The following is a 26846-nucleotide window of genomic DNA, read 5'->3' on the forward strand; positions in this document are numbered from 1 at the left end:
CAGGGACCAAGGGGACTGAAGCCAGCGCGGACCAATCAGGCCGCCGAGGGCGGGTCCTCTGCGGGAAAGTGGGCGTGGTCTAGGGGGGAAATCACCCGAACGCACCGGAGGTCCGAGCCCGGGAAAACGCCCTCTGCGGTGAGGGAAAGGTGAGGGGCTGGGGCGTCCCAGATGGGGTCCTGGGAGGAGCGGTAGGAAGGGGCCCAGAGGGCTGGAAAACTGGGTTTCGGGAAGGATGGACTGGGCACCAGTATTTGTAGATCCTGGCAGAAGAGGAGGCTGCGGGGGGGCGGGGGGGGCGGGGGGTGGTTCTGAACCTTCGGTTCTGGCGAAGGGGACTGAGATCCCGGATTCCTGAGTCTGAGCGAAGAGGCTGGGTGCTGGGAGCCAGGACTCCTGGGTCTAAGGAAGGAGGAACTGGAGGTTCGGAATCCTGTGTCTCGGGAAACGAGACGCTTTGAGTCTTGACTCTTAGATGGCGGGGGGGGGGGGGGGGGAATGCTGGGGGCCCAGACTCCTGGGTCCAGGGGAGTAGGCGACTTGGGACAGACGTCCACCCCTCTGCCCCCCACAGGCCACGTCGTCATGCCTTCCTCCGGGCCCCGCGCAGTCCTTCTCCTGCTACCGCTGCTGCTGCTGCGCGCTGTTCTGGCGGTGCCCCTGGAGTGGGGGACGCCCCAGCAGGAGAGCCCTGCGACCGAGAGCCCCGTGAGTGGCCCTGCCCTCCTCTCCAGCCAGGTGTTTGCAAGTGGTACTACAATTCCCGCGGATCCCCGTCGCCCCTGGGTGGATACTTCCCCCAGGGACGCAGCTTGAAGTTTGCCTGACATTCTTTGCAGTCGCCTGGGCTTTGACGTGGTGAAAAACTTGGGGGGGGGGGGGGACTGCATATTTCTAAGTCCCTGGCCCTGAGGTGTGGGAAATCAGGTCAGATTTTAAGTGGCAAATCTGCATTACCCCCTACCTAAACCTCTGTTGTTTTAAGCCCCTCTGCTCTCAAGCAGGAATGGAGGGGAAAAAAGAACTACATTTCCCAGTAGCACCTGGGGCAGGTGATGTTAGCCAACTGAGGTGTTCTCAGTTCATGGAGCTCCTGGGAAGGGACGGGTAAACCGCCCATGTGTTAATTCCAACATGTGTTTATCAAATGCTAGGAAACCTTCTCTCTTAGGGAATTTGGAACTTTAAAGATCCTCAAGGCCAGTGCCCTGATTTGTGGCCTGAATCCGCACATAGCACCTATCAGTAAAGAGCACGTTACTGTCTCTGGAACATATCATCCCGTGCTCCTGTGTGGCAGTCCAGACCTTGTGAGTTAGGCCTCTGCTTGGTGAAATCTTTGCAGGCCCAGAAGGTCACCTTTGACTTCCCTTTCCCTTCATTCATTGCACACGTTTCTTGAGCACCTCCTGTGGGCCAGACACAGTGCTAACACGAGCCCTGGGCCATCACAGACCAGGAAGACATTGGGCCTCCCTGAGAATGGACATCAGTGTGATAGTCAAGGAGGAAGGGTCACGAGCTGAAATCTGAAGTGCAGGGAACAACATTCCAGGCAGAGGGAACAGCCTGAGCAAAGGCTGTGTGGTGGGGACAGCAGAGCAAGTAGAAGGGCATGGAGGTGGCCAGTGTGACCAGAGCAGAGTGAGCCTGGGGGTAGATTATTCAGAGTTTCGGTGGGTACTCTCTCTCTTTTTTTATTTTATTATTTTATTTTTTTTATTTATTTTTTTTTTTTTTAAATTTTTTTTTCCAACATTTATTTATTTTTGGGACAGAGAGAGACAGAGCATGAACGGGCGAGGGGCAGAGAGAGAGGGAGACACAGAATCGGAAACAGGCTCCAGGCTCTGAGCCATCAGCCCAGAGCCCGACGCGGGGCTCGAACTCACGGACCGCGAGATCGTGACCTGGCTGAAGTCGGACGCTTAACCGACTACGCCACCCAGGCGCCCCTCTCTCTCTTTTTTTAATGTTCATCTTATTTATTATTCTCAATGTTTATTTATTTTTGAGAGAGAGACAGAGCGCCAGTAGAGGAGGGGCAGAGAGAGAGGGAGACAGAATCCCAAGCAGGCTCCAGGCTCTGAGCTATCAGCACAGAGCCAGATGTGGGGCTCAAACCCGTGAACGGCAAGACCATGACCTGAGCCGAAGTCAGAGGCTTAACCGAGTGAGCCACCCAGGCACCCCAATGTTTATGTATTTTTTTTTTTTAAGAATTTTTTTTTTCAACGTTTATTTATTTTGGGGACAGAGAGAGACAGAGCATGAACGGGGGAGGGGCAGAGAGAGAGGGAGACACAGAATCGGAAACAGGCTTCAGGCTCTGAGCCATCAGCCCAGAGCCTGACGCGGGGCTCGAACTCACGGACCGCGAGATCGTGACCTGGCTGAAGTCGGAGGCTTAACCGACTGCGCCACCCAGGTGCCCCTATGTATTTTTTTTTTTTTTAATTTTTTTTTTCAACATTTATTTATTTTTGGGACAGAGAGAGACAGAGCATGAACGGGGGAGGGGCAGAGAGAGAGGGAGACACAGAATCGGAAACAGGCTTCAGGCTCTGAGCCATCAGCCCAGAGCCTGACGCGGGGCTCGAACTCACGGACCGCGAGATCGTGACCTGGCTGAAGTCGGACGCTTAACCGACTGCGCCACCCAGGCGCCCCACCCCTATGTATTTTTAAGAGAGAGAGAGAGCGTACGTGTGAGTAGGGGAGTGGTGGGGGTGGGGAGAGGATCTGAAACGGGCTCTGCGCTGACAGCAGAGAGCCTGGTGTGGGGCTTGATCTCGCAAACGGTGAGATCATGACCTGAGCCGAAATCAAGTGTCAGGGGGCTCAACCGACTGAGTCACTCAGATGCCCCAATTTATTGCCTGTTTTTAAAAAATGTTTATTCATTTATTTTGAGATGGGGGAGGGAGGGGCAGAGAGAGAGAATCCCAAGCAGGCTCCGTGGTGTTAGCACAGAGCCCAACCTGGGATCGATCCCACAAACTGTGGGATCATGACCTGAGCCGAAATCAAAAACCGGATGCTTAACCAACTGAGCCACCCAGTCACCCCGCCTAATTTTTTTTAATGTTTATTTATTTTTGAGAGAGCGAGAGCATGCAAGCGGGAGAGAGGCAGAGAGAGAGGGGGACAGAGGATCTGAAGCAGGCTCTGTGCTCGCATCAGAGAGCCCTATGCCAAGGCTCAGATTCACAAACCACGAGATCATGACCTGAGCCAAAGACAGAAGCTTAACCGACTGAGCCACCCAGGTGCCCCTTATTGCCTATTTTAAAACGGAAGAGTGAGGCCCGGGGAGAAGAGTGTGCTGGCCATCTACAAGGGGCAGGTCTGGGTCCAGGAGCCTAGCGGTTTTTGTCTGTCTTGTTCAGTTGTTCAGTTATATCCCCTGTACCAGTGCCTGGCACGCGGTAGGGGCTCGGTGAGCGCTTGATGAATGATGAATGAGGGTATATTTCACTTGCGAACAAATACTGGTGTGTCCACTCTAAGCACCCACTCTGTGCTCGGTGTTGGGGCTGGGTATCTACCCACGTGATTTTCACTTCGTCTCCACTGCAGGCCTGGGAAGAGAGGAGAGCCGTGGCCCCGAAGATCGGGCTGTTTGCCTGGGGTTACAGAGCAGATGGGGATTGGAACTGGGGTCGGCTGGCCCCAGAGCCTCTGTGCCACGGCGCAGGCCTGCCCCTTGCTCCAAGCAGGGTGTCTCTGGGTCCTTCAGCAGGTGCCCAGGCGAGCGGGGCCTGGGTCCTACCTGCAGGGAGGAGCCGGAGAAGGGTGAAGGCTGGGCTGCTATGTTCGTTCTTGTTGCCTTAGGACACAGGCCTCTACTACCATCGGTATCTCCAGGAAGTCATCAATGTGCTGGAGACAGATGGGCATTTCCGCGAGAAGCTGCAGGCTGCCAACGCCGAGGATATCAAGGTGCGGCTGGGCGCGAGCCAGGTTGGGCGGGGAAGAGGAGGCAGGGTGCACGCTCGGAGGACAGAGTCCAGGAACGGACTGGATTCTCTCAAGGGGCCACAGAACGTGTGGTTAAGCATAGTTGCAGAGGGCGCAGGCTCCGTTACATGCTGTGTGACCGCCCCTCGCGGTGCCTCGGTTTCCCCATCTGTAAAACCGAGGGTTAGAACTAGAACCTGCATGACAGGGCTCGGGTTAGGATCATCCAAGGGTAAGACGCACAAAGGGCTGAGGCATGCGGGGTAGCGGTCCTCGGACCTGCCGTGTGAGTGCTGGTTCCCCGGAATGTTCAGTGTCGTGCGTTCTGCTCGGGAAGAATTCAAACCCTGGACATGTTGGGGGCACTAGCTAGCACCACCTCTAGCTCGCGGAAGGCCTCCCGAGGAACTGAGGTAATCCTCATTTTTTTTTTTTTTTTAAAGTTTATTTATTTTAAGAGAGTCAGAGAGTGCACGAGCTGGGGAGGGGCAGAGAGAGAGAGGGAGACGGAATCCCAGGCAGGCTCCGTGGGGTCCGCGCAGAGCCGAACGTGGGGCGCGAATTCACGAAACCGCGAGATCATGACCTGAGCCGATGCCAAGAGTCGGACGCGTGACCGACTGAGCCACCCAGGCACCTCTCCGCTCCAGTGTTGAGGTCCAGAGCAGGAAAAGGATGTGGGGAGACATGATCTGGTACCAGTCGCTGTTTGAGGGCCCTGGGACAAGTGGCGTCTCCGCCCGGGCCTCAGTTTACCCAGCTGTAAAATGAGGTTGTAGGCAGGATTAGGGGACAGACTCAGGGAGTCCGGCACAGGGCTTGACCCATAGTAGATGCTTCACTGGCTGAGGTTAATATGACTGTCACTGCTGCCTCTCGAGGGCCACGCCCCAGGCGGGCTGGAGAGACCGTGTGAGTCTCGAGTGACTGAGAAAGCGGGCTGAGCAATGACAGATCGTAGAGGGTGCTGGGGAGGCCTCAGGGAGGGCCAAGGCCAGTCTGACAAGTGAGAGAGGGTTTCTAGAAAATGGATGCCCCCAAGTGAGGTATAAAGTCTCAGTGGGAAGGTCTGTGGTGTAGAGTTGCGGTGGGGGGGTGGGGCGGTGGCATTTCAGACAGTGGGAACTGTGTGTACAAATGAAGTAGTCGGGGACGCCCGGGTGGCTCAGTCGGTGAAGAGTCCGACCTCAGCTCAAGTCACGATCTCAGGATCCGTGGGTCCGAGCCCCGCGTCGAGCTCTGTGCTGACAGCTCGGAGCCTGCGTGGGATTCTGGGTCTCCCTCCCTCTCTGCCCCTCCCCCATTTGCACTCTGTCTCTCTCAATAAATTGAGATTTTATTGAGACAGGGGTTCTGTCCTGTGGGCACTGGGGAGGTTTGGGGGCCTTGAGCGGAGAGGGGTGGGGTTGACTCTGGGAAACAGACATAATCTGTAGTGACAGTCAAGGGGGCTCAGGGAAGGCACCCTATTCAGGGGTGTGTGTATTGGGGGACAGGGAGTTAGTGGGGGGGGGGCTTCTTTCCAAGGGAGGTGCCATCTGTTTTGAGGGTTTTTGTTTGTTTGTTTTTAAGTTTATTTATTTATTTATTTGAGAGAGACAGAGACAGCGTGCGTGGGGGAGGGGCAGAGAGAGAGGGCATAGAATCCGAAGCAGGCTCCAGGCCCTGAGCTGTCAGCACAGAGCCCGACGGGGGGCTCGAACTCACGAGTCATGAGTTCATAACCTGAGCTGAAGTCGGACGCTTCACCGACTGAGCCACCCAGGCGCCCCCCGCCCTTTGAATTGTGAAGAGCAGTGAGGATCTGCTTAGACTTGAAAAGTGGTGGCAGAAGAGAATCCTAGGCAGAGGGACCAACCAGCGTGTGCAAAGGCCAAGAGGTGGGAAGGAGCCTTGAGTGTAGGCGCCGATGCCCCGTTAGTGTTGCCGGAAGGAAGTGCGATTTGATGGATGATGGGAGATGGGGCTACAGAGGTGGGCATGGCCTCAAATGCCAGGCTGAGGGGTTGGGATTTTATGTCGGAGGCTCTGGGGGCAGGTATGGGTCTATAAGCTTTCCAGCATCCAAAAGCTGGTAGAAAGTTCCGGAGAGGGCAGAGAAAGGATGAGGCCTCCCAGTGTGCCCCCTCCCAGGCTCCCAGCCTGACCAGTGTCTCGTCCCTATTCGGGCAGAGTGGAAAGCTGAGCCGGGAGCTGGACTTTGTCAGCCATCATGTCCGCACCAAGCTGGACGAGCTGAAGCGGCAAGAGGTGTCCCGGCTGCGGATGCTCCTCAAGGCCAAGATGGACGCCGAGCAGGAGCCCAGTAAGCAGGGGCAGGTAGGGTGGGATGGCCTCCCTGCCCCATAATACACATAGAAGAGGGATCGAGTTTTCTTTCTAGAACATTCTACCGCTAACATAACTGCTTGGTGGGTTTATTTAGTTTTTTGTTTTTTTAATTTTTTTTTTTTTTTTAATGTTTTGTTTTTGGAGAGACAGAGAGAGACAGTGCATGAGCAGGGAAGTGGCAGAGAGAGAGGGAGACACAGAATCTGAAGCAGGCTCCTGGCTCTGAGCTGTCTATGCCGGGGCTCAAACCCATGCATGCGCGATCATGACCTGAGGGGAAGTCGGACACTCAACCGACTGAGCCACCCGGGTTTTTTGTTTTCAGTCTTTTGGGTTTTTTTTTAATTTTTATTTTAAAAAACCATGGTCATTCAAAATTTTGATGTAACTTCAAACTTCCAGAAAAAAAGTTGCAAGCATAGTGCGCAAAGTCCCTGAATACCCTTGACCTGGATTCTCCAGTTATTAGCTTTTGTTCTATTTGCCTTTCAGCGACATTCGCCAGTTCCTTGCAGACTGTATCTCTTTCTCCCCCCTTTTTCAATGTGATTTTCCTCTGAACGGCCACATGGTCCTGCATAACCACAATGCAGTGATCAAAGTCAGGAAGTTTCAAAGGGTGCACTGTATTTTTCCTTGCTCTGTTATTCTCTATCTCCCCAGCTGGCGTGATTCTAATTTGTAGGCATTTGTATCTGAGACTATATTTTATAGTCTAATGATTTGGTTGGAAAAAAGAAAGAAAAAAAAAAAACGTACCTGGAGGAGAGAGGCAGTTTTAGATTCCAAGATCCCACCCAATTTCTTTTTTTTTTTTTTAAATGTTTATTTATTTATTTTTGAGAGAGAGTAAGTGCACAAGCAGGGTGGAGCAGAGAGAGAGAGGGACACACAGAATCTGAAGCAGGCTCCAGGCTCTGAGCTGTCAGCGCAGAACCTGACGTGGGGCTCGAACTCACAAACCCTGAGATCGTGACCTGAGCCAAAATCAGATGCTTAACCAACAGCCACCCAGGCACCCCCCCACACACTATTTCTTTTAATAGCTTTATTGAAATGTAACTCATATGTCGTATAGTTTACCCAGTTAATAGGTACAATTCATGGGCTTTTAGTATATTCACAGGTATATACAACCATCACCCAAGTCAATTTTGGGACGTTGTAATCGCCCCCAAGAAGAAACCCCGAACTCCTCAGCTATCACCCCCCACCCAGCCCCTGCAACCAGTAACCTACTTCCTGTCTCTCTGGATTCGCCTATTCCTGGACATTTCACATAAATGGAATCATGCCATCTGTGACCTTTTGCGCCCGGCTTCTTTCATAATGTTTTCAAGTTCAGCCGAAACGTAGCACGTATCGGCCCTTTGTTCCTTTTTAGGGCCAAGTAATATTCCACGGTGTGCATAGACCACACCGGGGTTTCTCCATTCATCAGTTGATGGGCTCCTCGGTGGTTGCCCGCTTTGGCCATGACGGGCCGTGGTGTTATACTTCCCGTAGCTTTGTGGTGTTCTGGCGCCGCTCGGACAGCTTCCCGCCTGTCGCTAAGTGTAAGAACGTGGCCCTTTTACTGAGATTCACCCACGCCTCTCCTTTCGTTTCCTGACACCCCCTGAGGCTCCCATGTTCCGGACGGGGATGGCGGGCATCGGCGGATGGCGTGGATGGCGTTGAGGGTCAACGGGACAACTGAACTTTGTTTTCATTTCTGTCTGCCTCCATTTATCCATCCTCCAAACATGCCTTGAGTCCTACCGTGTGCTGGGTACCAGGCGGGTCCCAGATCTCGAAGGTGACCCGACAGCCTCCTCCACACTATGCACCCACGCCTTCTCCGTCCTTCGGTTTTATTTGTGTATTTTATTTGCTACTTAATGTAATTAATTTCTTTATTTTGAGAGGCAGAGAGAGAGAGGGAGAGGGAGGGAAAGAGAGAGAATCTCAAGCAGGCCCTGTCGGCACAGAGCCCAACGCGGGGCTGAAACTCATGAACCGTGCGATCATGGCCTGAGTCGAAGTCAGATGTTTAACGACTGAGCCACCCAGACGCCCCTGTCGTGCTGTTTTAATTAGTATAGTTTCAGAGTCCGATTTGCTCTCCAGGAAACCAGACGTCCCCTCGTCACTAATGGGAAAAAATCCCGCCTGTGAATTGGCGGCTTGTTGTGTCCCTTGCACTACGCCGCGCGCTTCGACTCTTGTCCCTTCACCAGCTCAGGGCATCTCCAGAATCTGACCGCTTCTCACGTCCGTTGCCGCCCCTCGGGCCCTGCCTGGAGCCCCATGGTCGCCTCCTCCCCGGGCCCCCTGCCGCCGCGCTGGCTTTTTGTTCTGTTTCCCGCACGGCAGCCAGTGGGGTGCTGCTAACACCCGTGTTGGTCTCCCGTGGCCACCGTAGCAGATTAGCACAACGAGTGGCTTCAAACGACACACACGGGTTTGGAGATCAGACTAAAATCAGTGTCACGGGGCGAAAATCGAGGCGTCTGCAGGGCTGCGCTGCTTCCAGAGGCTCTAGGGGAGGGCCTGCTGCCTTGCTTTGTCCAGCTGCTCCCGCGGCCTTCCTTGGCAGGTGGCCTCCTCTTCTGTCTTCAGAGCCAGCCAGCCGTGTCACATTTGTGTTCAGTCTCGCAGTCTTCTCCTGTGGTCGGGTCTGCCTCTGCCTCCCACGTATAGGGACCCTTATGATGCCATAGGGTCCCCTGGGCAGTTAGGGGTGGTCTCCCCATCCCAAGATCCTTGATTTAATCCCGGCTGCAAAGTCCCTTTTGCCATGTGACGTGCTCACAGGTTCTGGGATTAGGGCGTGGGCATCGTGGGGGCCGTTACCCAGCCCACCACGGCACCTAACCCAAGTCCTGTCCTTCCTCTGCTTAGAACCCACCATGGCTCCCCAGTGCTTGTAGGACCAAGCCCACAGCCATCTCTGCTCCTCTGCCCCTCCCTTCACAGGCGCCCTCTCCCTCATCCTCTCATGTCAGTGTTTTTTAGTTTTAACAACACACCCCGGCCACCTCTGGACCTTGGCTCCATGCATTTCCCTGTGCCGGGACATTGTTTCTCTGGGCTCTCTCTTTTTTTTTTTTTTTTTTTTTAAATGTTTATTTTTGAGAGAGAGAAAGAGAGAAAGCATGGGAGGGGCAGAGAGCGAGGGAGAGAGAGAGAATCTCAAGCAGGCAGAGCACAGTCAGTGCAGAGCCTGATGCAGGGCTTAAACTCGCGAACCGTGAGATCTGTGACCTGAGCCGAAATCAAGGGTCAGGACGCCCAACCGACTGAGCCACCCAGGCGCCCCGATACGTGTTAGTTATTATTATGGTTATTGTTATTTTAAGCTGACTTCCTTTAGAGCACATCTAGCCCAGGGTAGGGATTTTAAAAGCAAGAACGTTCCATGAGGTGTTCTTTTTGAGTTTTTGTCGTTGTTGTTTTGTTTTTTTTAATACCTCTCCCTCATCCAGATGTACAGTTGGATCACTTGAGCCTCCTGAAGCAGTTTGAACACCTGGACCCTCAGAATCAGCACACATTCGAGGCTCGGGACCTAGAGCTGCTGATCCAGACGGTAGCCGTGAAGGGGCCGACAGGCAGAGGACTGAAGGAGGCTTTGTGGAAGGGGAGCAGGGAAGGGAGCCTGGGACGTGAGCCCGCTCACCCCTGCCTGGTGTTCTGTGAGGCCGGTGGCTGCAGAGGGCCGGGTGGTGCCCAAAAGGCCTCCCCAGATTCTCTCTGGGAAAACAGATACAGGCAGGTGGGCTTGGCTCCATTCAGACCCGGATTCAAATCCCTCCTTGGCTCGTCCTTCCCCTATGACTTGTGAGGGTGGGGGGCGTGGGGCTGTCTCCTCTGTGTCCTTGTGGGAGGCAGAACAATGGCCCCCCCGCACCAAAGACGTCACACCCTACACATCCTTTTTCTTTTTTTTCTTTTTTCTTTTTTTTAATGTTTCTTTATTTTTGAGAGAGAGAGAGAGAGTGAACAGGGGAGGGACAGAGAGTGAAGGAGACACACAATCCAAAGCAGGCTCCAGGCTCCGAGCTGTCAGCACAGAGCCTGACATGGGACTCGAACCCACAAACTGTGGGGTCATGACCCGAGCTGAAGTCGCCCGACTGAGTCACCAGGTGCCCCTATTGTTCTTTCTTCCTTCCTTTCTTTCTTTCTTTCTTCTCCACACCCAGTGTGGGGCTTGAACTCACAGCCTTGAAATCAAAAGTCCTCCACTTTACCGGCGGAGCCAGCCAGGTACCCCTAAATGTGTATTGTTTTAAGGCTCCAAATTTATGATAATTTGCTACAGCAGGCACAGAAGTAATAGAGACCTTATCTGAGAAATGGGATCTCGAGCCCAGCCTCATGAGGAAGGCCAAGGGCCACGGGGTTGGGGAGTGGAAGGGGATGCCCAGACCTGCCCCTGCCTCTCCCCTCCTCCTCTTTCTTCGGCAAGTCCCCAACACCCCCAGCGCAAAGCCCCCACCCTCCTCCTGGCCTGAGCCCCGTTTTTCTGGCCTACTGGAGCTCCATCTAGTGGCCGTGAAGATAATAGCAGCAGCCGTTTGAGTCCATGCAGCATTGGACTCCGTCCCTGAGGGATGTTTTTGCCACATATTTCTAGAACATTCCAGACACTGTCCATTTTCTCCAGGCCCCCAGTCATCTCCTAGTTTTAATTCCCATCATTTCTCATCGCCAGTTCCTCACTGGGCTCCTTGCTTCTGCCTTCCAAGTTCACCAGCCAGACTTTTCAACCTAGCACTCTTGACATTTGGGGCTGAATAATCTTTTGTTGTGGGAGAAGTCTTGTGCATTGTATGTTAACAAAAAAAATTTTTTTTTCAACGTTTATTTATTTATTTTGGGACAGAGAGAGGCAGAGCATGAACGGGGGAGGGGCAGAGAGAGAGGGAGACACAGAATCGGAAACAGGCTCCAGGCTCTGAGCCATCAGCCCAGAGCCTGACGCGGGGCTCGAACTCACGGACCGCGAGATCGTGACCTGGCTGAAGTCGGACGCTCAACCGACTGCGCCACCCAGGCGCCCCCCAAAAATTTTTTTTAATGCTTATATTTATTTTTGAGACAGAGAGAGAGAGAGACAGAGTGCAAGCAGGGGAGAGGCAGAGAGAGAGGGAGACACAGAATCCGAAGCAGGCTCCAGGCTCCAAGCTGTCAGCACTGAGCCCGATGCAGGGCTCAGACCCATGAACTGCGAGATCATGACCTGAACCAAACTTGGACACTCAACTGACTGAGCCACCTAGGCGCCCCCGTTGTATGATGTTTGGCTGCATCCCTGGTCTCTACCTACTAGGCACCTGTAGACCTACCCCCGTTGTGGCATCCAAAAATGCCCTCAGCCTTTGACAGTGGTGTCCTGTGGGCCAATCTCCCCGGGTTGAGAACCCTGCAGTGCTCTGTTCCCCACATAACAGCTGTGTTAGTTTCCTGCGCTGCCCACGAATAAATTACCGCAAACTTCGTAGCTGAAAACAACTTGAAATTATCATCTTATAATATAGATCAGAAGCCAGGAAGGACCTTATCGGGTGTGTTAGTTTGCCGTGGCTGTCATAACAAATTGCCACAGACTCTGTGGCTTAAAGCCGCAGAAATGTAGGGCACCTGGCTGGCTCAGTCCTTAGAACATGCGACTCTTGATCTGGGAGTCATGAGTTCTCGAGTCCTACGTTGGGTGTAGAGATGACTTAAAATTTTTTTTAAAAATTAAAAAACAACAAAGATGTATCCTCTCTCAGTTCTGGAGGTCAGAAGTCCAAAATCAGTATCCCTGAGCTAAAACCTTGTTTTTGGCGGAGCTATTCTCTTTAAAGGCTCTAGGGGGAAACCTATTCCTTGCCTCTTCCAGCTGTCGGAAGCTACCAGCACTCTTCAGCTTGTAGACAAATCATTCCGGCCTCTGTCTCCATTGTCACATGGCATTCTCCCTGTGTCTCTGCATCTTCTCTGTGCCCTTCTTATAAAGGCACCAATCATTTGGATTTAGAGCCGACACCCGTCTGGTAGGACCTCATTGTAACTAATTACATCTACAAAGTCCTATTTCCAAATAAGTTCACATTCCGACATTCTGGGTAGACATGAATTTGGGGGGTGGGGGGATACTATTCAACCCAGTGTGGTATTGCTTTCTCCATCTTACAGAGGAGGAAACAGGCGCAGAGAGGCTAAGTAACTTGCCCAAGATCACACAGCCTAGTGGAATTTGTTCACACACCAGAGCCTGGATTTGAACCCTGGGCAAAACAATTGGAGACCCAGGGTTCTTTACCATTTAGCTGTGCTGCTCTCCATAGTCTGCCTCGTATGTTGTTCCTTATTGCTTATTCCTCCAAGATCTTTCTTTTCTTTTCCTTTTTTAATGTCTATTTATTTTTGAGAGGGAAGGGCAGAGAGAGAGAGGGAGACCCAGAATCCGAAGCAGGCTCCAGGCTCCGAGCTGTCAACACAGAGCCCAATGCGGGGCTTGAACCCATGACCCGTGAGATCATGACCTGAGCCGAAGCCAGACACTCAACTGACTGAGCTACCCAGGCGCCCCTTTCTTTATTTTATTTTTAAGTGCTCTCTATACCCAATGTGGGGCTTGAACTCACAACCCCCAGGTCAAGAGTCACGCGCTCCACCTATGGAGCCAGCCAGGTGCCCTGTTCCTCCGAGATCTTGAGATTGTGGAGGACTTGAAAGAGGTGGGTTAAAGTTATTATTGTGTAGGAGTGCTTGGCTGTCTCAATCAGAAGAGTGTGTGACTCTTGATCTTGGGGTCGTGAGTTCGAGCCCTGGTGCTAGGTGTAGAGATTACTTAAATAAACTTAAAAAAAAATCATTCTTGTGTAACCATCCTAATCTCCTTTGAACAAATAGAGGTGGCTATGTTATGAGGCAAGAGTGGGTCATAGAGATCAAGAACTGAGCTCAGGACATGGAACTCAGGACTGGATGGAGGTCGGGGCGGCCCTTGCCCAGGTTCAAGGCTGAGGGCTTGGAATTTGGAGGTTGAAACTTAGGGCCTGTGTACGGCAGTGAGATGAGAATGACCGTCTGCCTTTCCCCAGGCTACCCGAGACCTTGCCCAGTATGATGCAGCCCATCACGAAGAGTTCAAACGCTACGAGATGCTCAAGGAACATGAGAGACGCCGTTATCTGGAGTCACTGGGAGAGGAACAGCGAAAGGAGGCAGAGAGGAAGCTGGAAGAGCAACAGCGCCGGCACCGAGAGCATCCCAAAGTCAATGTACCTGTAAGGACCCCCTTTTGTGCCCACCCCACAGCCGAGTTCAACTCTCCAAGCGCCATGAGATGAACAAGTAGCTAAAGAACTACAACTCCCAGCAGGCCCCGAGGCCAAAAGCCCGTTTAAATATGCCCAGTCACTCCAGGGGCTGCTGGGCGTTGTAGTTTTAGGGAGTTTTTTTTTTTTTTGGCTTGCTTGCTTGAAGAAAATGACATTTGAGGGATGGGGGGGGGGGGACCCAGACTTCTTGCTCATGAGCCCCTGGCTCTCCCTTCCACAGGGCAGCCAAGCCCAGTTGAAGGAGGTGTGGGAGGAGCTGGATGGATTGGACCCCAACAGGTTTAACCCCAAGACCTTCTTCATATTGCATGGTAAGGTGGGGAGGGAGCCCCAAGACCCAGGCTGAACCCTGAGCCTCTGGCCTTTCTGGGGTCTGAATACTAAGGAGGCAGCTCCGACACTGGGGCTTAGGCAGGCCAAAGAGACCTGAGCCCATCTCTCCTGCTGGTCTAGAAGGCTGCACCCCTCCCCATTGCTAGGATCTTCCATAGAAGAGCTAGGCCTCTTTTCTGGGATACACCAGACTTCTCCGTCCTCAGGACTGGCTGATGTCCACCAAGTAAGCAATTCAGGCTTGGCTAGGCCTGGGTCCCCCCTTCCCACAGCAGCCCAGAAGCCCCAGTCCCCGCCAGGAACCCTATTGCCAACAGTGGGCCGTTCCCTAATTAAACAGGCCTCCAGGGACCTGGGAAGCACCTTCCCCATGGTGGTTTAAAGGCACTTTCCCCTTCATTCTCTTCCCATCTAGAAACATAGCTTGGGGTTGCCAGGCCACCTCAGATGTGCCTAGGACCCTGTCCCAGAGGCTGCAGGTGGTCAGCAAGGCTTAACAGGGCACGGCTGATTCATTCGGCAGACGTTTACTAAGCTCCCTCTAAAGACCCAGCTTCACGGAGACCCCATGGATACTGCTGCGAACAAAACAAAGGTCCCCCCTCTCACAGAGCCGGTGATCAGGCAAATAGATCACGCCGTATTCCAGTGAATCTGAGAAACCAGGGAGTGTGAGATACTCTAGAATTTGTACATAAGCTGCCCATTAAAGGGCCTGGAGCATGTAGTGCCCCATCTGGCTACCGAGCTGTTGCAGCGACCGAGGAACTGAATTTCTCATTGTATGTGATTGTTATTCATTTACATTTCACGTGTCCCAGTGGCTACTCTATTGGGCGGTGCAGCTCCAGAGAGTTGACGTTTGAACTTAGACTTCAGTGAAGTGAGGTTGAGCCTTGCAGACATTTCGGGGGGAGAGTGTTCTAGGTGGCGGGAACAGCAGACACCCAGGGAAGAGTGAACGTGGGTCTCCAAGGTAACAGCCAGCTTGCTCCAAGCCTTCCAGCTGGGTTAAGGAATCTGGATTTTATCCTCTCTGAGATCGGACACCGCAAAAGGGTGTTGAGCAGAGGACTGACACCATCTGCCTTAAGGGTTGACAGAGTCCAGCTGGCGGGGTCAGGGCCAAAGCCAGGAGAAGGCTGGAGATGCTGGTGGCTGCATCATGGGGAGTAGGGAAGAATGGTTGGAGACTGGATTTATCTGGAAGGTCAAGCTGGTGGGATTCACAGATGGACTGGATGAGGAGTATGAGTGAGCAAGAGTCAAGGGTGACTCCAAGGTATTTGGCCCTAGCAACTGGAAGGATGGATGGGGAAGAGCAAGCATATTTGGCAGGGGAAGTTGGGAACCGTGTCCGTTCAGGTCAAATTGGAGATGTCGATTGGACAGTCATGTGGAGATGAGAGTTGGGAGTCAGATATTCAGGTGTGGAAGCAGCTCGTGGATGGCACTGGAAGCCCAGGGATTGGAGGAACCCATCTAAAGAAGCGCTGGCCAATCAAACTATTTTTGTAACGATGGAGAATGTCCCGTCCCATCCAATATGGCAGCCACCAGCTACGTGTGGCTACTGAATGCTTGACATGTAACAAGTGGGACTGATAAACTGAAATTTTTTTATCTTAATTTAAATTCACGGGCGCCTTGGGTGGCTCAGTCGGTTGAGCGTCTGACTCTTGATCTCAGCTCAGGTCTTGATCTCAGGGTCGTGAGTTCAAGCCCTGCATTGGACTCCTTGCTGGGCATGAAGCCTACTTTTGGACTTGAAGCTTAGTTAGACAAGAGGTCCCAGGACTGAGCCCTGGGGTGCACCAATATGTAGCATTCAGGAGGAGGACAGAGCCAATGAAGGAGAACGAGGGGCATCTGGAGAAAAGCGTTTGATGTTCTAGAGGCCAAGGGCAGAAAGTCCAGTAAAATGTGAGTTAAAAATTGACCATTGGCGAGGCACCTGGCTGGCTCAGTCGGTGGAGCGTGCAACTCTTGATCTCAGGGTTTAAGCTTGAGCCCCACGTTGGGTGTAAAGATTGCTTAAAAATAAAATCTTTAAAAAAAATTAAGCGCTGGATTTGCAAGGTCAGGGTTCTTGGCCATCTATGAAGGACCAGGGTGGGTGCTGATCTGAGTAAGCAGAGGGGGGGAGACAGTGAACATGGCCCACGTGGCTGAGAAGCCGGGAGCCCTGTAGCTGTACACGCGGAGAGGCAGGTAGGGGTTCCTCTGGCCTGGTTCTCTGGGAGGCAGAGGCCTCTGACACCCTGGATCCTGGGCAAGGGAGTTGATCCTGTGCCCAGATCACCAGGCGTTAGGGATCAAGTTGTCTTGTGTGACAACTGCCCCAAGAACAGTCCTGGTGAAGCCCACATTCATTTACTCCATTCCTGGGACCCTGGTTGGTAGGGAACTGGCTGACCAAGCAATGAGCCAATGGGGTGCTGAAGCTGGAAGGATATCACTCTGTCGTTGGGGACCCAGGGACACCTGACCTCTGAACACGGAGCCCACACCAACCCCAAATTCCTTCTCTAGCCCCACCTGTACCCACCCTGTACGCAGTCCCCCAAGATACTTTGTTGTCTCCCCCTCAGATATCAACAGTGATGGTGTCCTGGATGAGCAGGAGCTGGAGGCCCTCTTCACCAAGGAGGTGAGCATCTTGGAAGCCATGGGTGCAGAAGATGCCCAGTCAGCCTTGCGTCCCCTCGGGTCCCCCTGGAGGTGAATTCAGGGGAAACGACAACTCCCAGCAGCCCCCACGGCAAAAAGAGGCTGCCGCGCGTGGCCAGGTGCCCCGAGGGCTGCTGGAAGTTGAAGTTGCCTGTCTGTGTGAGTGAGGAGGTGGAGTAGCCAAGGGAAGAGGTTGTCCTGGACCCCTCAGTATGTCCTGCCTGTCACTTGACCCTGCAGCTGGAGAAGGTGTATGACCCAAAGAATGAAGAAGATGACATGAGGGAAATGGAGGAGGAGCGGCTTCGCATGAGGGAGCACGTGATGAAGAACGTGAGAGGAGGGGGCCGGGGCCATGGATGGGGCGGGAGGGGGCAGGGCCGGAGGGAGGCCCAGCTCTGTCACCCTGGTTCCGTAGGTGGACACTAACCAGGACCGCCTCGTGACCCTGGAGGAGTTCCTCGCATCCACCCAGAGGAAGGAATTCGGGGACACCGGGGAAGGCTGGGAGGTGAGGACCTGAGGAACTCTCTGGGTCCTGAATACCTCTGGCCCCCGGCCCTGACCCTTCTCTGGCCACTTCTCTTACTGTCTGGGCCTCTGCTCGCCTACCATGGGTCTCTGCCTCCTTCTGCCTCTGGGTTGTCTCAGTGCCCCCTCTAGGTCTCTGTTCCCCCCACTTCTCTGGGTCTTTATCCCCCTCTCCGGCTTGCACTCAGTCTCCTCCATCCACACGCGTGGCCCAGGCCTCCCAGCCTTGCCCAAACCTTCTGTTAGTGGCGCCGTCTCGAACGTGAGTGGGCCAAGGCCGGCATGGCCCTGCTGATGGCCCCTGTCCCCTCTCCGGCAGACAGTGGAGATGCACCCTGCCTACACAGAGGAGGAACTAAGGCGTTTTGAGGAGGAGCTGGCCGCCCGGGAGGCAGAGCTGAATGCCAAGGCTCAGCGCCTCAGCCAGGAGACAGAGGCTCTAGGGCGCTCCCAGGGCCGCCTGGAGGCCCAGAAGAGAGAGCTGCAGCAGGTGACCGGCCAGGGAGGCTGGGCCATCCTCTGAGTCTGGTGGCCTTTATCCGTGTGTGTTCAGAGGCTGGGAAGGCCTGTGGCCCCCCGTGTTGATCACTGGTAGAGCCTCAGGTGGTGACCGCCATCTTGAGTAAGGGCAGACGTTGTCCCCATCCCTGACAGCTCTGTGGCTGCCATATTGGATAAGGGCAGTGGGGCTGTAAGCAGGAAGGGAGGAGGAAGACGTCAAGAACAGAGGGGGAGGTTAGACTCAGCCAGGGTTCAGGGAAGGCTTCCCTGTCCCAGCGTCTGACCCGAGCCCTGCCAGAGGAGGGAGAACTGGGTCTTTTTAACTGTTATGAAGCTCAACTCTCAGTGAGAGAAAAAAAAAAAAGATGCCCATAGAGAAGGGGCTGGTTCACCACTTAGCAAGCTGCCGCCTTACCCTCTAGCCTGTGCGATCTCCCCCACCCCTTGCAGGCCGTTCTGCAAATGGAACAAAGGAAACAGCAGCAGCAAAGCCAGAACGGCCCAGCCCCTGGCCCTGAGGGACAGCTCAAGTTCAGCCAGGACACAGGTGCTCTGGTGGGCCCTGGGGCGCACGGGGCGGGAGCCAGTCGGTGTCCGCGGGAGAAAGACACTGGGATGTCTACCGCCACCATTTCCTCCCTCCATTTCCAGATGATGCGCCTGTCCCAGCGCCGGCTGGTGACCAGAAGGATGTAGACCCTTCAGAAAAGAAGGTTCCCGATCAGCCCCCCGAGCTGCCCCGGTTGGATACCCAGCATCTGTGATCCTCCTGGGACTCCTCCCCACTCCCCACCCCACCCCCCAAGACACTCTGGGTTCCTACTGAGGCAGCTGATGCGAGGGAGATGCGGAGTCTCAGTCCACCCCCTCTGGGGGCCAGCAATATGCCGGTGGCCTACTGGGGTAGGGGAGGGGAGGGTGGCATGTGACACGATGCTTCCTGAGCCCGCGTCTCTCAGCGTGTTGCACCTCCTCCTTCACAGCCTCCCAGTCTGCGGCCCCTTCTTGCCCATCCCCTCCAAGGACCTACCTTCTCAGCTCTGCCCAGGGCCCTCACTGGGTCACCCCAACTTAGAGAAGCCCCCTCCCTCCCGGGAAGGGTCTGCTTCGTGCCTGCCTCCCTAGATGGTAAGGCCTCAGCTGCCCAGGTTGTGGCCACTCTGGCTGGCACCCTGCATCCCCACAGCTGCTGGAATTCTGCCTGCCGCCCAGTTTGGGTGGTCCCTCGAGAGATTTCCCTCCCTTCTGTGGGACCACCGATGCCTCAAAGGCGGGGTCTTCCCCTGGGCTGGGTGTGAAGGCCAGCAGAATCCTAAGCAGGGCTGATTAGCTCTGATAACTAGCAACCCTGGCTTCCAGCCACCTCCACCTCCACCCTGACTGCTTGGCTCCTTGCCCCTTCCCCCCACAGCCCCAGAAGGGCCCTGGAGCCAACTCTGCCCCAGGATCAGGTTCCAGCCCCTCCCTCGGCCTCATGTGGGAGGCCTCGCCCCCCCCCCCCCCCCTTTTCTGGCCTTATCTCCTACAGCTCCCAGTTCTGCTCTATCCTCCGGTTCCATCCAAATACACTTTCTGGAACAATGTATGCCTCTGTGTCTTTGCATATACTGTTCCCTCTGAAGCCCCATCCCCAATTCACCTGCTAAAGTCCTCCTCATTCTTTTTTTTTTTAAGTCGTTTTATTTTACTTTTTAACTTTTTTTTTAAACGTTTATTTATTATTGAGAGGTAGAGAGAGACAGAGCACGAGCAGGGGAGGGGCAGAGAAAGAGGGAGACACAGAATCCGAAGCGGGCTCCAGGCTCCGAGCTGTCGGCACAAAGTCCGACACAGGGCTCGAACTCGCAAACCGCGAGGTCATGACCTGAGCCGAAGTCGGACGCTTAACCGACTAAGCCACCCGGACGCCCCTGTTTTATTTTATTTTTAAAGTTCATTTATTTTTAAGAGACAGCACAAGGCAGGGAGGGGCAGAGAGAGAGGAGGCAGAGAATCCCAAGCAGGCTCCCTGCGGTCAGTGCAGAGCCCGATGTGGGGCTCGAACTCCCAAACCGTGACATCATGACCTGAGCGGAAACCAAGAGTCAGACGCTTAACCCGCTAAGCCACGCAGGCGCCTCAAGTCTTCCTCATTCTTTAAAATTCAATTCAAGCATAGTATCTGAGCGGCCACATCCTGGCATCTTTTTGTCCTCTCCTGATGTGTCCAGTGTGAACACACACACACACACACACACACACACACACACACACACACCTTTCAGCAGGATCTCAGCCACAAGGACCGCAAAGCTTAGAAAAGGGGTGCCTGGATGGCACAGTCCGTTAAGCGTCTGACTCTTGGTCTTGGCTCAGGTCATGATCTCACCATTTGTGAGTTTGAGCCCCACATCGGGCTCTGCACTGAGCCTAGGGAAAGTATTATCTCCCAACACAAGACGTCCCAAGGTAGCGTGGCTCCGGGGCCTGCAGGGAACCACATTCTCCCAATGTCCTAGTTCCGCTGTAGTAGATGTGGGGCTCCACTCCTCTTGCGCAGAATCCGAAGACACAGAATCCAAAGGAGGCTCTGGGCTGCGGCCTCCGAGCTGCCAGGGCAGCACCTCAGGCCGGGCTCGAACCCACAAGCGGTGAGCTCATGACCTGAGCCAAAACCAAGAGTCAGACGCTTAACCATCCGAGCCCCCCAGGAGCCCCCGTTATAAATAGCAGTTCATTTCCTCTTCATAAAAACCCTGCGAGGTAATTACCCTCATCAACCCGATTCTACAGATGAAGTTAATAAGAGAAAGCTAAGTGGCTTGCCTGGGATCCCACAGGCTGGTCAGTGGCAGGGCTGGGATTGGAACGCTGGCAGGTTGGATCCAAAGTTCATGTTCTGAAGTATCATGTTAAGTTCTCTTGGGCACTGAATCTGTGCTTAAAAAAAAAAAAAAAAAAAAAATCTGGTGAATAAGTGAGTTAATGAGGGGTGTCTGGCTGGCTCAATCAGAGCATGGAACTCTTGATCTCAGGATCGTGAGTTCAAGCCCCGTGTTGGGCACAGAGATCACTTTAAAAAAAAAAAATTTTTTTTTAAATGAGTTAATGAATAGGGGCGCCTGGGTGGCTCAGTCGGTTAAGTGTCTGACTTTGGCTTAGGTCATGATCTCACGGTTCATGGGTTTGAGCCCCAGGTCAGGCTCTGGGCTGACAGCTCGGAACCTGGAGCCTGCTTCGGATTCTGTGACTCCCTCTCTCTCTGCCCCTCCCCTGCTCACGCTCTGTCTCTCTCTCTCTCTCAAAAAAATAATAAGATAAATAAATAAATAAAATATTAAAAAATTTTTTGGGGCGCCTGGGTGGCTCCGTGGGTTGAGCGGCCGACTTCGGCTCAGGTCATGATCTCACGTCCGTGGGTTCGAGCCCTGCATTGGGCTCTGGGCTGACAGCTCGGAACCTGGAGCCTGCTTTGGATTCTGTGACTCCCTCTCTGTCTGCCCCGCCCCTGCTCACGCTCTGTCTCTCTCTCTCTCTCTCTCAAAATAAATAAATAAATAAAATATTTTTAAAAAAATTTTTAAATAAATGAGTTAATGAATAAATGCTCTGCTCTCTGCCTGGCATGCTGTCCACCCGTCTGTTATGTGGTTGACAGTTTCTGTGTGACCTTTGATTTCATCGGTGTTTTTTTTTTTTTTTTTTTAATTTTTTTTAATGTTTATTTATTTTTGAGACAGAGAGAGACAGAGCATGAACAGGGGAGGGGCAGAGAGAGAGAGAGACACAGAATCTGAGGCAGGCTCCATGCTCTGAGCTGTCAGCACAGAGCCCGACGCGGGGCTCGAACTCACGGACCGCGAGATCACGACCTGAGCCGAAGTCGGCTTAACCGACTGAGCCACCCAGGCGCCCCAGTGTGTTTTTTTTTTTTTTTAACACTTAAGTAAGACCCTATTCCTCACCTCCTTTGCTCTCACCTTCACACTCCATCGCCTGCCGGGTGAGCTCCTGACCCTTCCCAAATGGCCCAGTTGACCCCTCCAGGTTTATCTTTCACTCATTTTACCCACTCCCATCCTGGGTTCCAGACTCTCACTTACTTTATTTTTTTTTAAGTAAGCTCTGCTTAAAAGAGCTTCAGCTCAGTGACCCCAAGATCAAGAGTCGTCGCGGGCTCTACCTAAGGTGCCGGCCAGGCGCCCCCAGGCTCTTACTTCTGAATGATCCAGCTTTCTCTTGCTGGCAAGAGTTGTTTCCTCTGGAATGCCATCTCTCTTTCTATTCCTTCTAAACCTCCACCCAAATCTTTCAAAATGCAGGGACACCCGTGTGGCTCAGTCAGTTAAGTGTCTCTTGATTTCAGGGTCATGGGTTCAAGCCCGGTGTTGGGCTCTCCATGCTGGGCATGAATACTACTTAAAAAAAAAAAAAAAAAAAAAAACCAGTTTGGGGGACGCCTGGGTGGCTCGGTTGATTAAGTGTCTGACTTCAGCTCAGGTCATGATCTCACGGCTCGTGAGTTCGAGCTCTGCACCAGGCGAGATGCTAACAGCATGGAGCCTGGAGCCTGCTTCAGATTCTGGGGGCCTGGGGGGGTCTCTCTGCCCCCTCTCCTGCTCGCTCTCTGTCTCTGTCTCCGTCTTTTTCTCAAATATAAAATGAAACATAAAAAAATAATAGTAAAAAAATTAAAAATCAGTTTGGGCATCAATCTGCCCAGCCTTCCCTGGTCCCCAGCTTGAGCTAAGGGTAGCCCCACTCCCCCCACCCGCCTCTACACTGCCTAGTGTTTCCACCATATGGCGGGTGTCCAGGATTGTGTATTCGTTACAAGGTCTGGAGCTGTGTATTAGTTTCCTATGGCCGCTACAACAAAGTAACACAAACTTCATGGCTTAAAGCAGGAATGTATCATGTCGCAGTTCTGGAGGTCAGAAGTATAAAATGCGTCTTCCTTAGTTAAGATCAAGATGTCTGCCGGGCTACATTCCTTCTGGAAGTTCTAGGGGAGAATCTGTTTCCTTGTTTTTCCAGCTTCTGGAGGCGCCTGCATTCCTTGGCTGATGGCCGTTTCCTCCAGCTTCAAAGCCAGCAGCACAGCTTTTTCAAAGATTTTAAAAATATTTATTTATATTTGAGAGAGAGAGAGAGAGAGAGATCATGAGCGGGGGAAGGGCAGAGAGAGAGGGAAACAGCATCCCAAGCAGCCTCACAAACTGAGAGATCATGACCTCAACCGACATCAAAAGTCTCTCAACCGACATCAAAAGTCGGACGCTTAACACCGACTCCCCGCCCCCCCCCCCCCCCCCCCCGCCGCCCCCAGCCACCCAGGTGCCCCATCAAATCCCTTACTCTCTTTTGTTGTCACATCTTCTCTGATTGAGTTCCCTGCCAGGACCTTTGTGATTACAGTGAGCCCACCGCAAAAGCCGGGATAATCTCCCCATCCCCAGAGCGTTAACAGTCACATCTGCCAAATCTCTTTTACCACCTAAGGTCACGTTATTCACAAGTTCTGGTGATCAGAGCGTGAACATCTTTGTGCGGGGGCTTAGGGGGTGGGCGTTACTGTGCCCAGCACAGGTTGTGTCTCTTTCCCCGACTGGAGGGCAGCAGGAAGTGGAGTGAGGCTCATCCCTGGGTACCCACCATCAACCAGCACAGGGCCAAGTCAAGAGTAAAAAATTTTGCTGAATGAATATGGGAGTCAGGCCAGTGGTACGTGCTGAAACAAGAAAGCTGCCCACATTAGATCTTTGCCCCTGCTCCTGCTGAAAGCCCTCTCGTGTCCTCTCCAAACCCTTCATGACTCCGCCCCTGCCTGTGTCCCTCGTCCTGTTTTCCATCCCACTTGCCCACCGTCTTTTTTCTTCAACCACGCTGGCCCATTTTCAGTTCTTGGAACACAACCGGCTCTTTTCCACCTTAGAGCTCTTGGTCATGCTGTTCCCCACACTATCAATTCCACCGGACTGATAGCTGAGTGAAGACCGAGAGAGTCTGTCTCATTTCTGATGTGTCCTCAGGACCCAGAACAAATTAGATGCTCAACAAATATTTGTGTTCTGTCAGGAGGACTGTCTGTGGAACGATCCTGGAGGCTCTCTCTGGAATTCCTGGCTATGAGCTGACTGGGACAGGATCACGACTTCAACTTCCTGTTGAAGTCTGTACGTGATGTTTCCAGCAAGTCCTGGAAAGTGCTGGTGCCCAAGCTCGGACTGCATTTGCCACACTTCCAACACCACTGTTTCTCTTGACTCTATAAAGAGAGTAAGAGAGGTAGGAGGTGGGTGTCTTTCTAAGATTACAGCCCCCACAGTGTGGCAGCCTGAGCCCAGCCAAGCAGCCCTTGTCAGTAGACATCAAGAGAATGGGCTGGTGGTGCCAGGACGGCTCAGTAGGTCAAGCCTCCTACTCTTGGTTTCAGCTTAGGTAGTGATCTCATGGTTCATGAGATGAAGCCCAGCATTGGGTTCTGCTGTGACAGTGGAGAGCCTGCTTAGGATTCTCTCTCTCTCTCTCTCTCTCTCTCTCTCCCTCTGTTCCTCCCACTCTCTCTCCCTCAAAATAAAGAAATAAACATAAAAAAAAAGGGAGAGAGAATGAACTTCTTTTTATTCACTGATGCTCTGCCTCTATTTCGTTTGTTTATTTATTTATTTGTTTATTTATTTTAATGCTCTGCTTTAAATCTCACTTTGTCTTACGCCCTTTGTTAATCTCCTGGCTCTCGCTCTAGGTCCCAGAAATGCAGTCATGTGCTTAACACTCATGGCCTGCCTCCCAGGAATAGAAGGTGCCTGACCTGCTGAGCACCAGGTTCCCGTCCCAGGTCGGTGATTTTTCCAAACTCAATTATGAATTAAGTTAAACACAGCCGACACGGTTCAGTGCATGCGCTATATCTCTGTGATGTCCCTTGATTTTTTTTTTTTTCAGTGAAGTTTAAGTTCTTGAGATTTCTTGCGATGAGATTTCTTTCTGTTGTTAAATTTCCCACCATTTATTCATACGTTTTTCTACTGATGGCCGTTCCCAGTTTTGAGCTGTCACACTCGATGTTGCAGTAAACGTGCTTACATCTCAAGCGCAAGTTTGACAGTTTCTCACGGGTATGTATCTTCCACCCACAATAGAGATCACTGGACCATGAAGATACCCTTATTTTTTTCTTGACCAGGTATCGCAAAAATGATTCCTCTGGGCACGCGAACTCACTGCCAACAATTTTAAGTCATAACATCTTATTCTGAAACTGTTTAAGAACTTACAGAAATAGTACAGAGAGTCCCTTCGTACCCTACACCTAGCTTGCCCCTCAAACCCCACCATGTGGATGATATCTTAGGTAAATACAGTGCATTGTGGAAGCCAGAAATTGACATGGCTACATTGTTTAATCAGGTACAGATCTGATTTGGATTTTTCCAGCATTTCTTTGGGTTTACATGCACTTTAAAAATGTCTGGTATACAGTTCTATGAAACTTTATCAAATGTGAATATTCCAGTATCCATTCCTACAATGAGGATACAGAAATGTTTCATCCCTACAAGGGACACTCCCTCCGGTTACCCGCTACTAACAGCACGCTTCCCCAAACTTTAACCCCTTGACACCACTGGTCTGTTCTCTCTCACCATTGTTACTAGATAGAGAATAGGTTCCAAACTCAGGTTCGGCCGCTCGCTGCTGCAAAACCAATACTCGATACACAAGTGATGGTGGGAAAGGGAAGTTTTTTATTCAGGAAGCAGGCAACCTGGGGAGCTGGTGGACTAATGTCTCAAAGACCATCTTCCCCGTATTTTTTTCTTTTTCATCACAGCAGTGATCTCGCGTACTCGGTGCGATCCATTAATATTTTTATTCAGCAGTTTGTGTGTACTTGGAACCTCTGAGTCTGTGGAAGTCAGATTTTAATTGAATGTCTACAAGGCAAGAGAAGTGGACAGATTTGCTGTGGGTAAAGTTGGCCAGTCTCTGCCAGTTGACTTGAAGAATATAATTTACTACAGTTTGCAGCAGGTAGATGCCATTGAGGCTCCAATAGGGAAAGCAATTGTACAAAGCAATACAGTCAGGCAGTGGCAAGAAGGGGCTGGGAACCCATCAGCCTGGCTCCAGGGTTCCTAAGAAGCAGTATATCCTGGTTTCTAAAACTATAGTCTTGGGGCGCCTGGGTGGCTCAGTTGGTTGGGCGTCCAATTTTGGCTCAGGTCATGATCTTGCGGTTCGTGAGTTCGAGCCCCACATTGGGCTCTCTGCTGTCAGCTTGGAGCTTACTTCGGGTTCTCTTTCTCTCTGCCCCTCTCCCATGCGTTCTCTCTCTCTCTCTCTCTCTCTCTCTCAAAAATAAGCTATGATCTTTGGAAGCAGCCAATTTGCAAGCCGTCATATCCCATGGCTCTCTGGGGCTGCTTCTCCCTCTGTAAACAGTAGAATGTAGTTTGCAGACCTGTTGAGAAATTAGAAATGAAGTAAGGGGCACCTGGGTGGCTCAGTCGGTTGAGCATCTGACTCTTGATTTGGGCTCAGGTCTTAATTTCCGACTTTGTGAAATCCAAACCTGCTTCCGGCTCTGCACTGACAGTGTGGAGCCTGCTTGGGATTCTCTCTCTCCCTCTCTGCTCCTACCCAGCTCGCTTACCCTATCTCTCTCTAAATAAATAAATTTAACTTTTTTTTTTTTTTTTTTTTTTTTTTTTATGACGAAAGTAAAGCGTGGAGCTGGGGGCCTGGACCACGACATGTGTTCTAGAAACATTAGTGGTTCTTATCTTTTCTATTACTATCTTGTCCCTCCCTCTGAACAATTCCTAAGGGTGGGCAGCTTTCTGAGCAAAAGAGTTGGGAGAAGGAGGAATAGGGACAGCCCCTAAGGGTGGAAGGTTGACAAGAAAAAAAGCCCTTCTTGGGGCGCTTGGCTGTCCCAGTCCATAGATCATGAGACTCTTGATCCCTGGGCCCTATATCTGGTATAGAGTTTACACAAGCAAAAAGAAAAAAAAGCACCTCTCGTTATGTCAGGTGGTGAGAAGTCGCCCTCCGCGAGGTGTGAAGCATTTCTGATCCCACCCCCTGCAAGGCGGAGCCAACGGTGCGCTCTTCCAATGGGGATGCTACATTTAAAAGACCTCCTCCTTTGCATTGGGACTGGAGGGGCGCGCAGGCCTAGTGGCCAATGAGACGTGGCGTAGGGGCAACGGGGGA

At 52.4% G+C, this 26846-nt stretch overlaps 1 protein-coding gene across 4 annotated transcripts; it reads left to right on the top strand.

The window, feature by feature from the left end:
• On the top strand, window positions 1-19230 carry NUCB1 (nucleobindin 1). Of its 4 annotated transcripts, none has more exons than XM_086690334.1 (13): window positions 1-149; window positions 575-738; window positions 3835-3942; window positions 6133-6265; window positions 9759-9862; window positions 13371-13556; window positions 13831-13921; window positions 16535-16593; window positions 16854-16946; window positions 17032-17124; window positions 17464-17634; window positions 18096-18192; window positions 18297-19230. In XM_086690334.1, the coding sequence occupies exons 2-13, from the start codon at window positions 586-588 to the stop codon at window positions 18407-18409; spliced, it is 1401 nt and encodes a 466-aa protein (XP_086546460.1). In that variant the 5' UTR covers window positions 1-149; window positions 575-585; the 3' UTR covers window positions 18410-19230. The 4 variants fall into 4 exon arrangements, with proteins under 4 accessions (XP_086546460.1, XP_086546463.1, XP_086546462.1 ...); XM_086690336.1 differs by having other exon boundaries at window positions 2-149; window positions 575-708; XM_086690335.1 differs by having other exon boundaries at window positions 120-138.
• Window positions 19231-26846: the final 7616 nt, after the last annotated feature.

This window comes from Puma concolor, chromosome E2 (genome assembly GCF_028749965.1).
Source record: "Puma concolor isolate L17-30 chromosome E2, mPumCon1.1.hap2, whole genome shotgun sequence".
In the NCBI taxonomy this organism is placed as follows: Eukaryota; Metazoa; Chordata; class Mammalia; order Carnivora; family Felidae; genus Puma; species Puma concolor.

Coding starts and splice junctions, on each gene's coding strand:
- NUCB1 (XM_086690334.1), top strand. CDS start 586: ATGCCTTCCTCCGGGCCCCGCGCAGTCCTTCTCCTGCTACCGCTGCTG. Junction 3,943..6,132: donor CCAACGCCGAGGATATCAAG/GTGCGGCTGGGC, acceptor CTATTCGGGCAG/AGTGGAAAGCTGAGCCGGGA. Junction 13,557..13,830: donor ATCCCAAAGTCAATGTACCT/GTAAGGACCCCC, acceptor TCCCTTCCACAG/GGCAGCCAAGCCCAGTTGAA.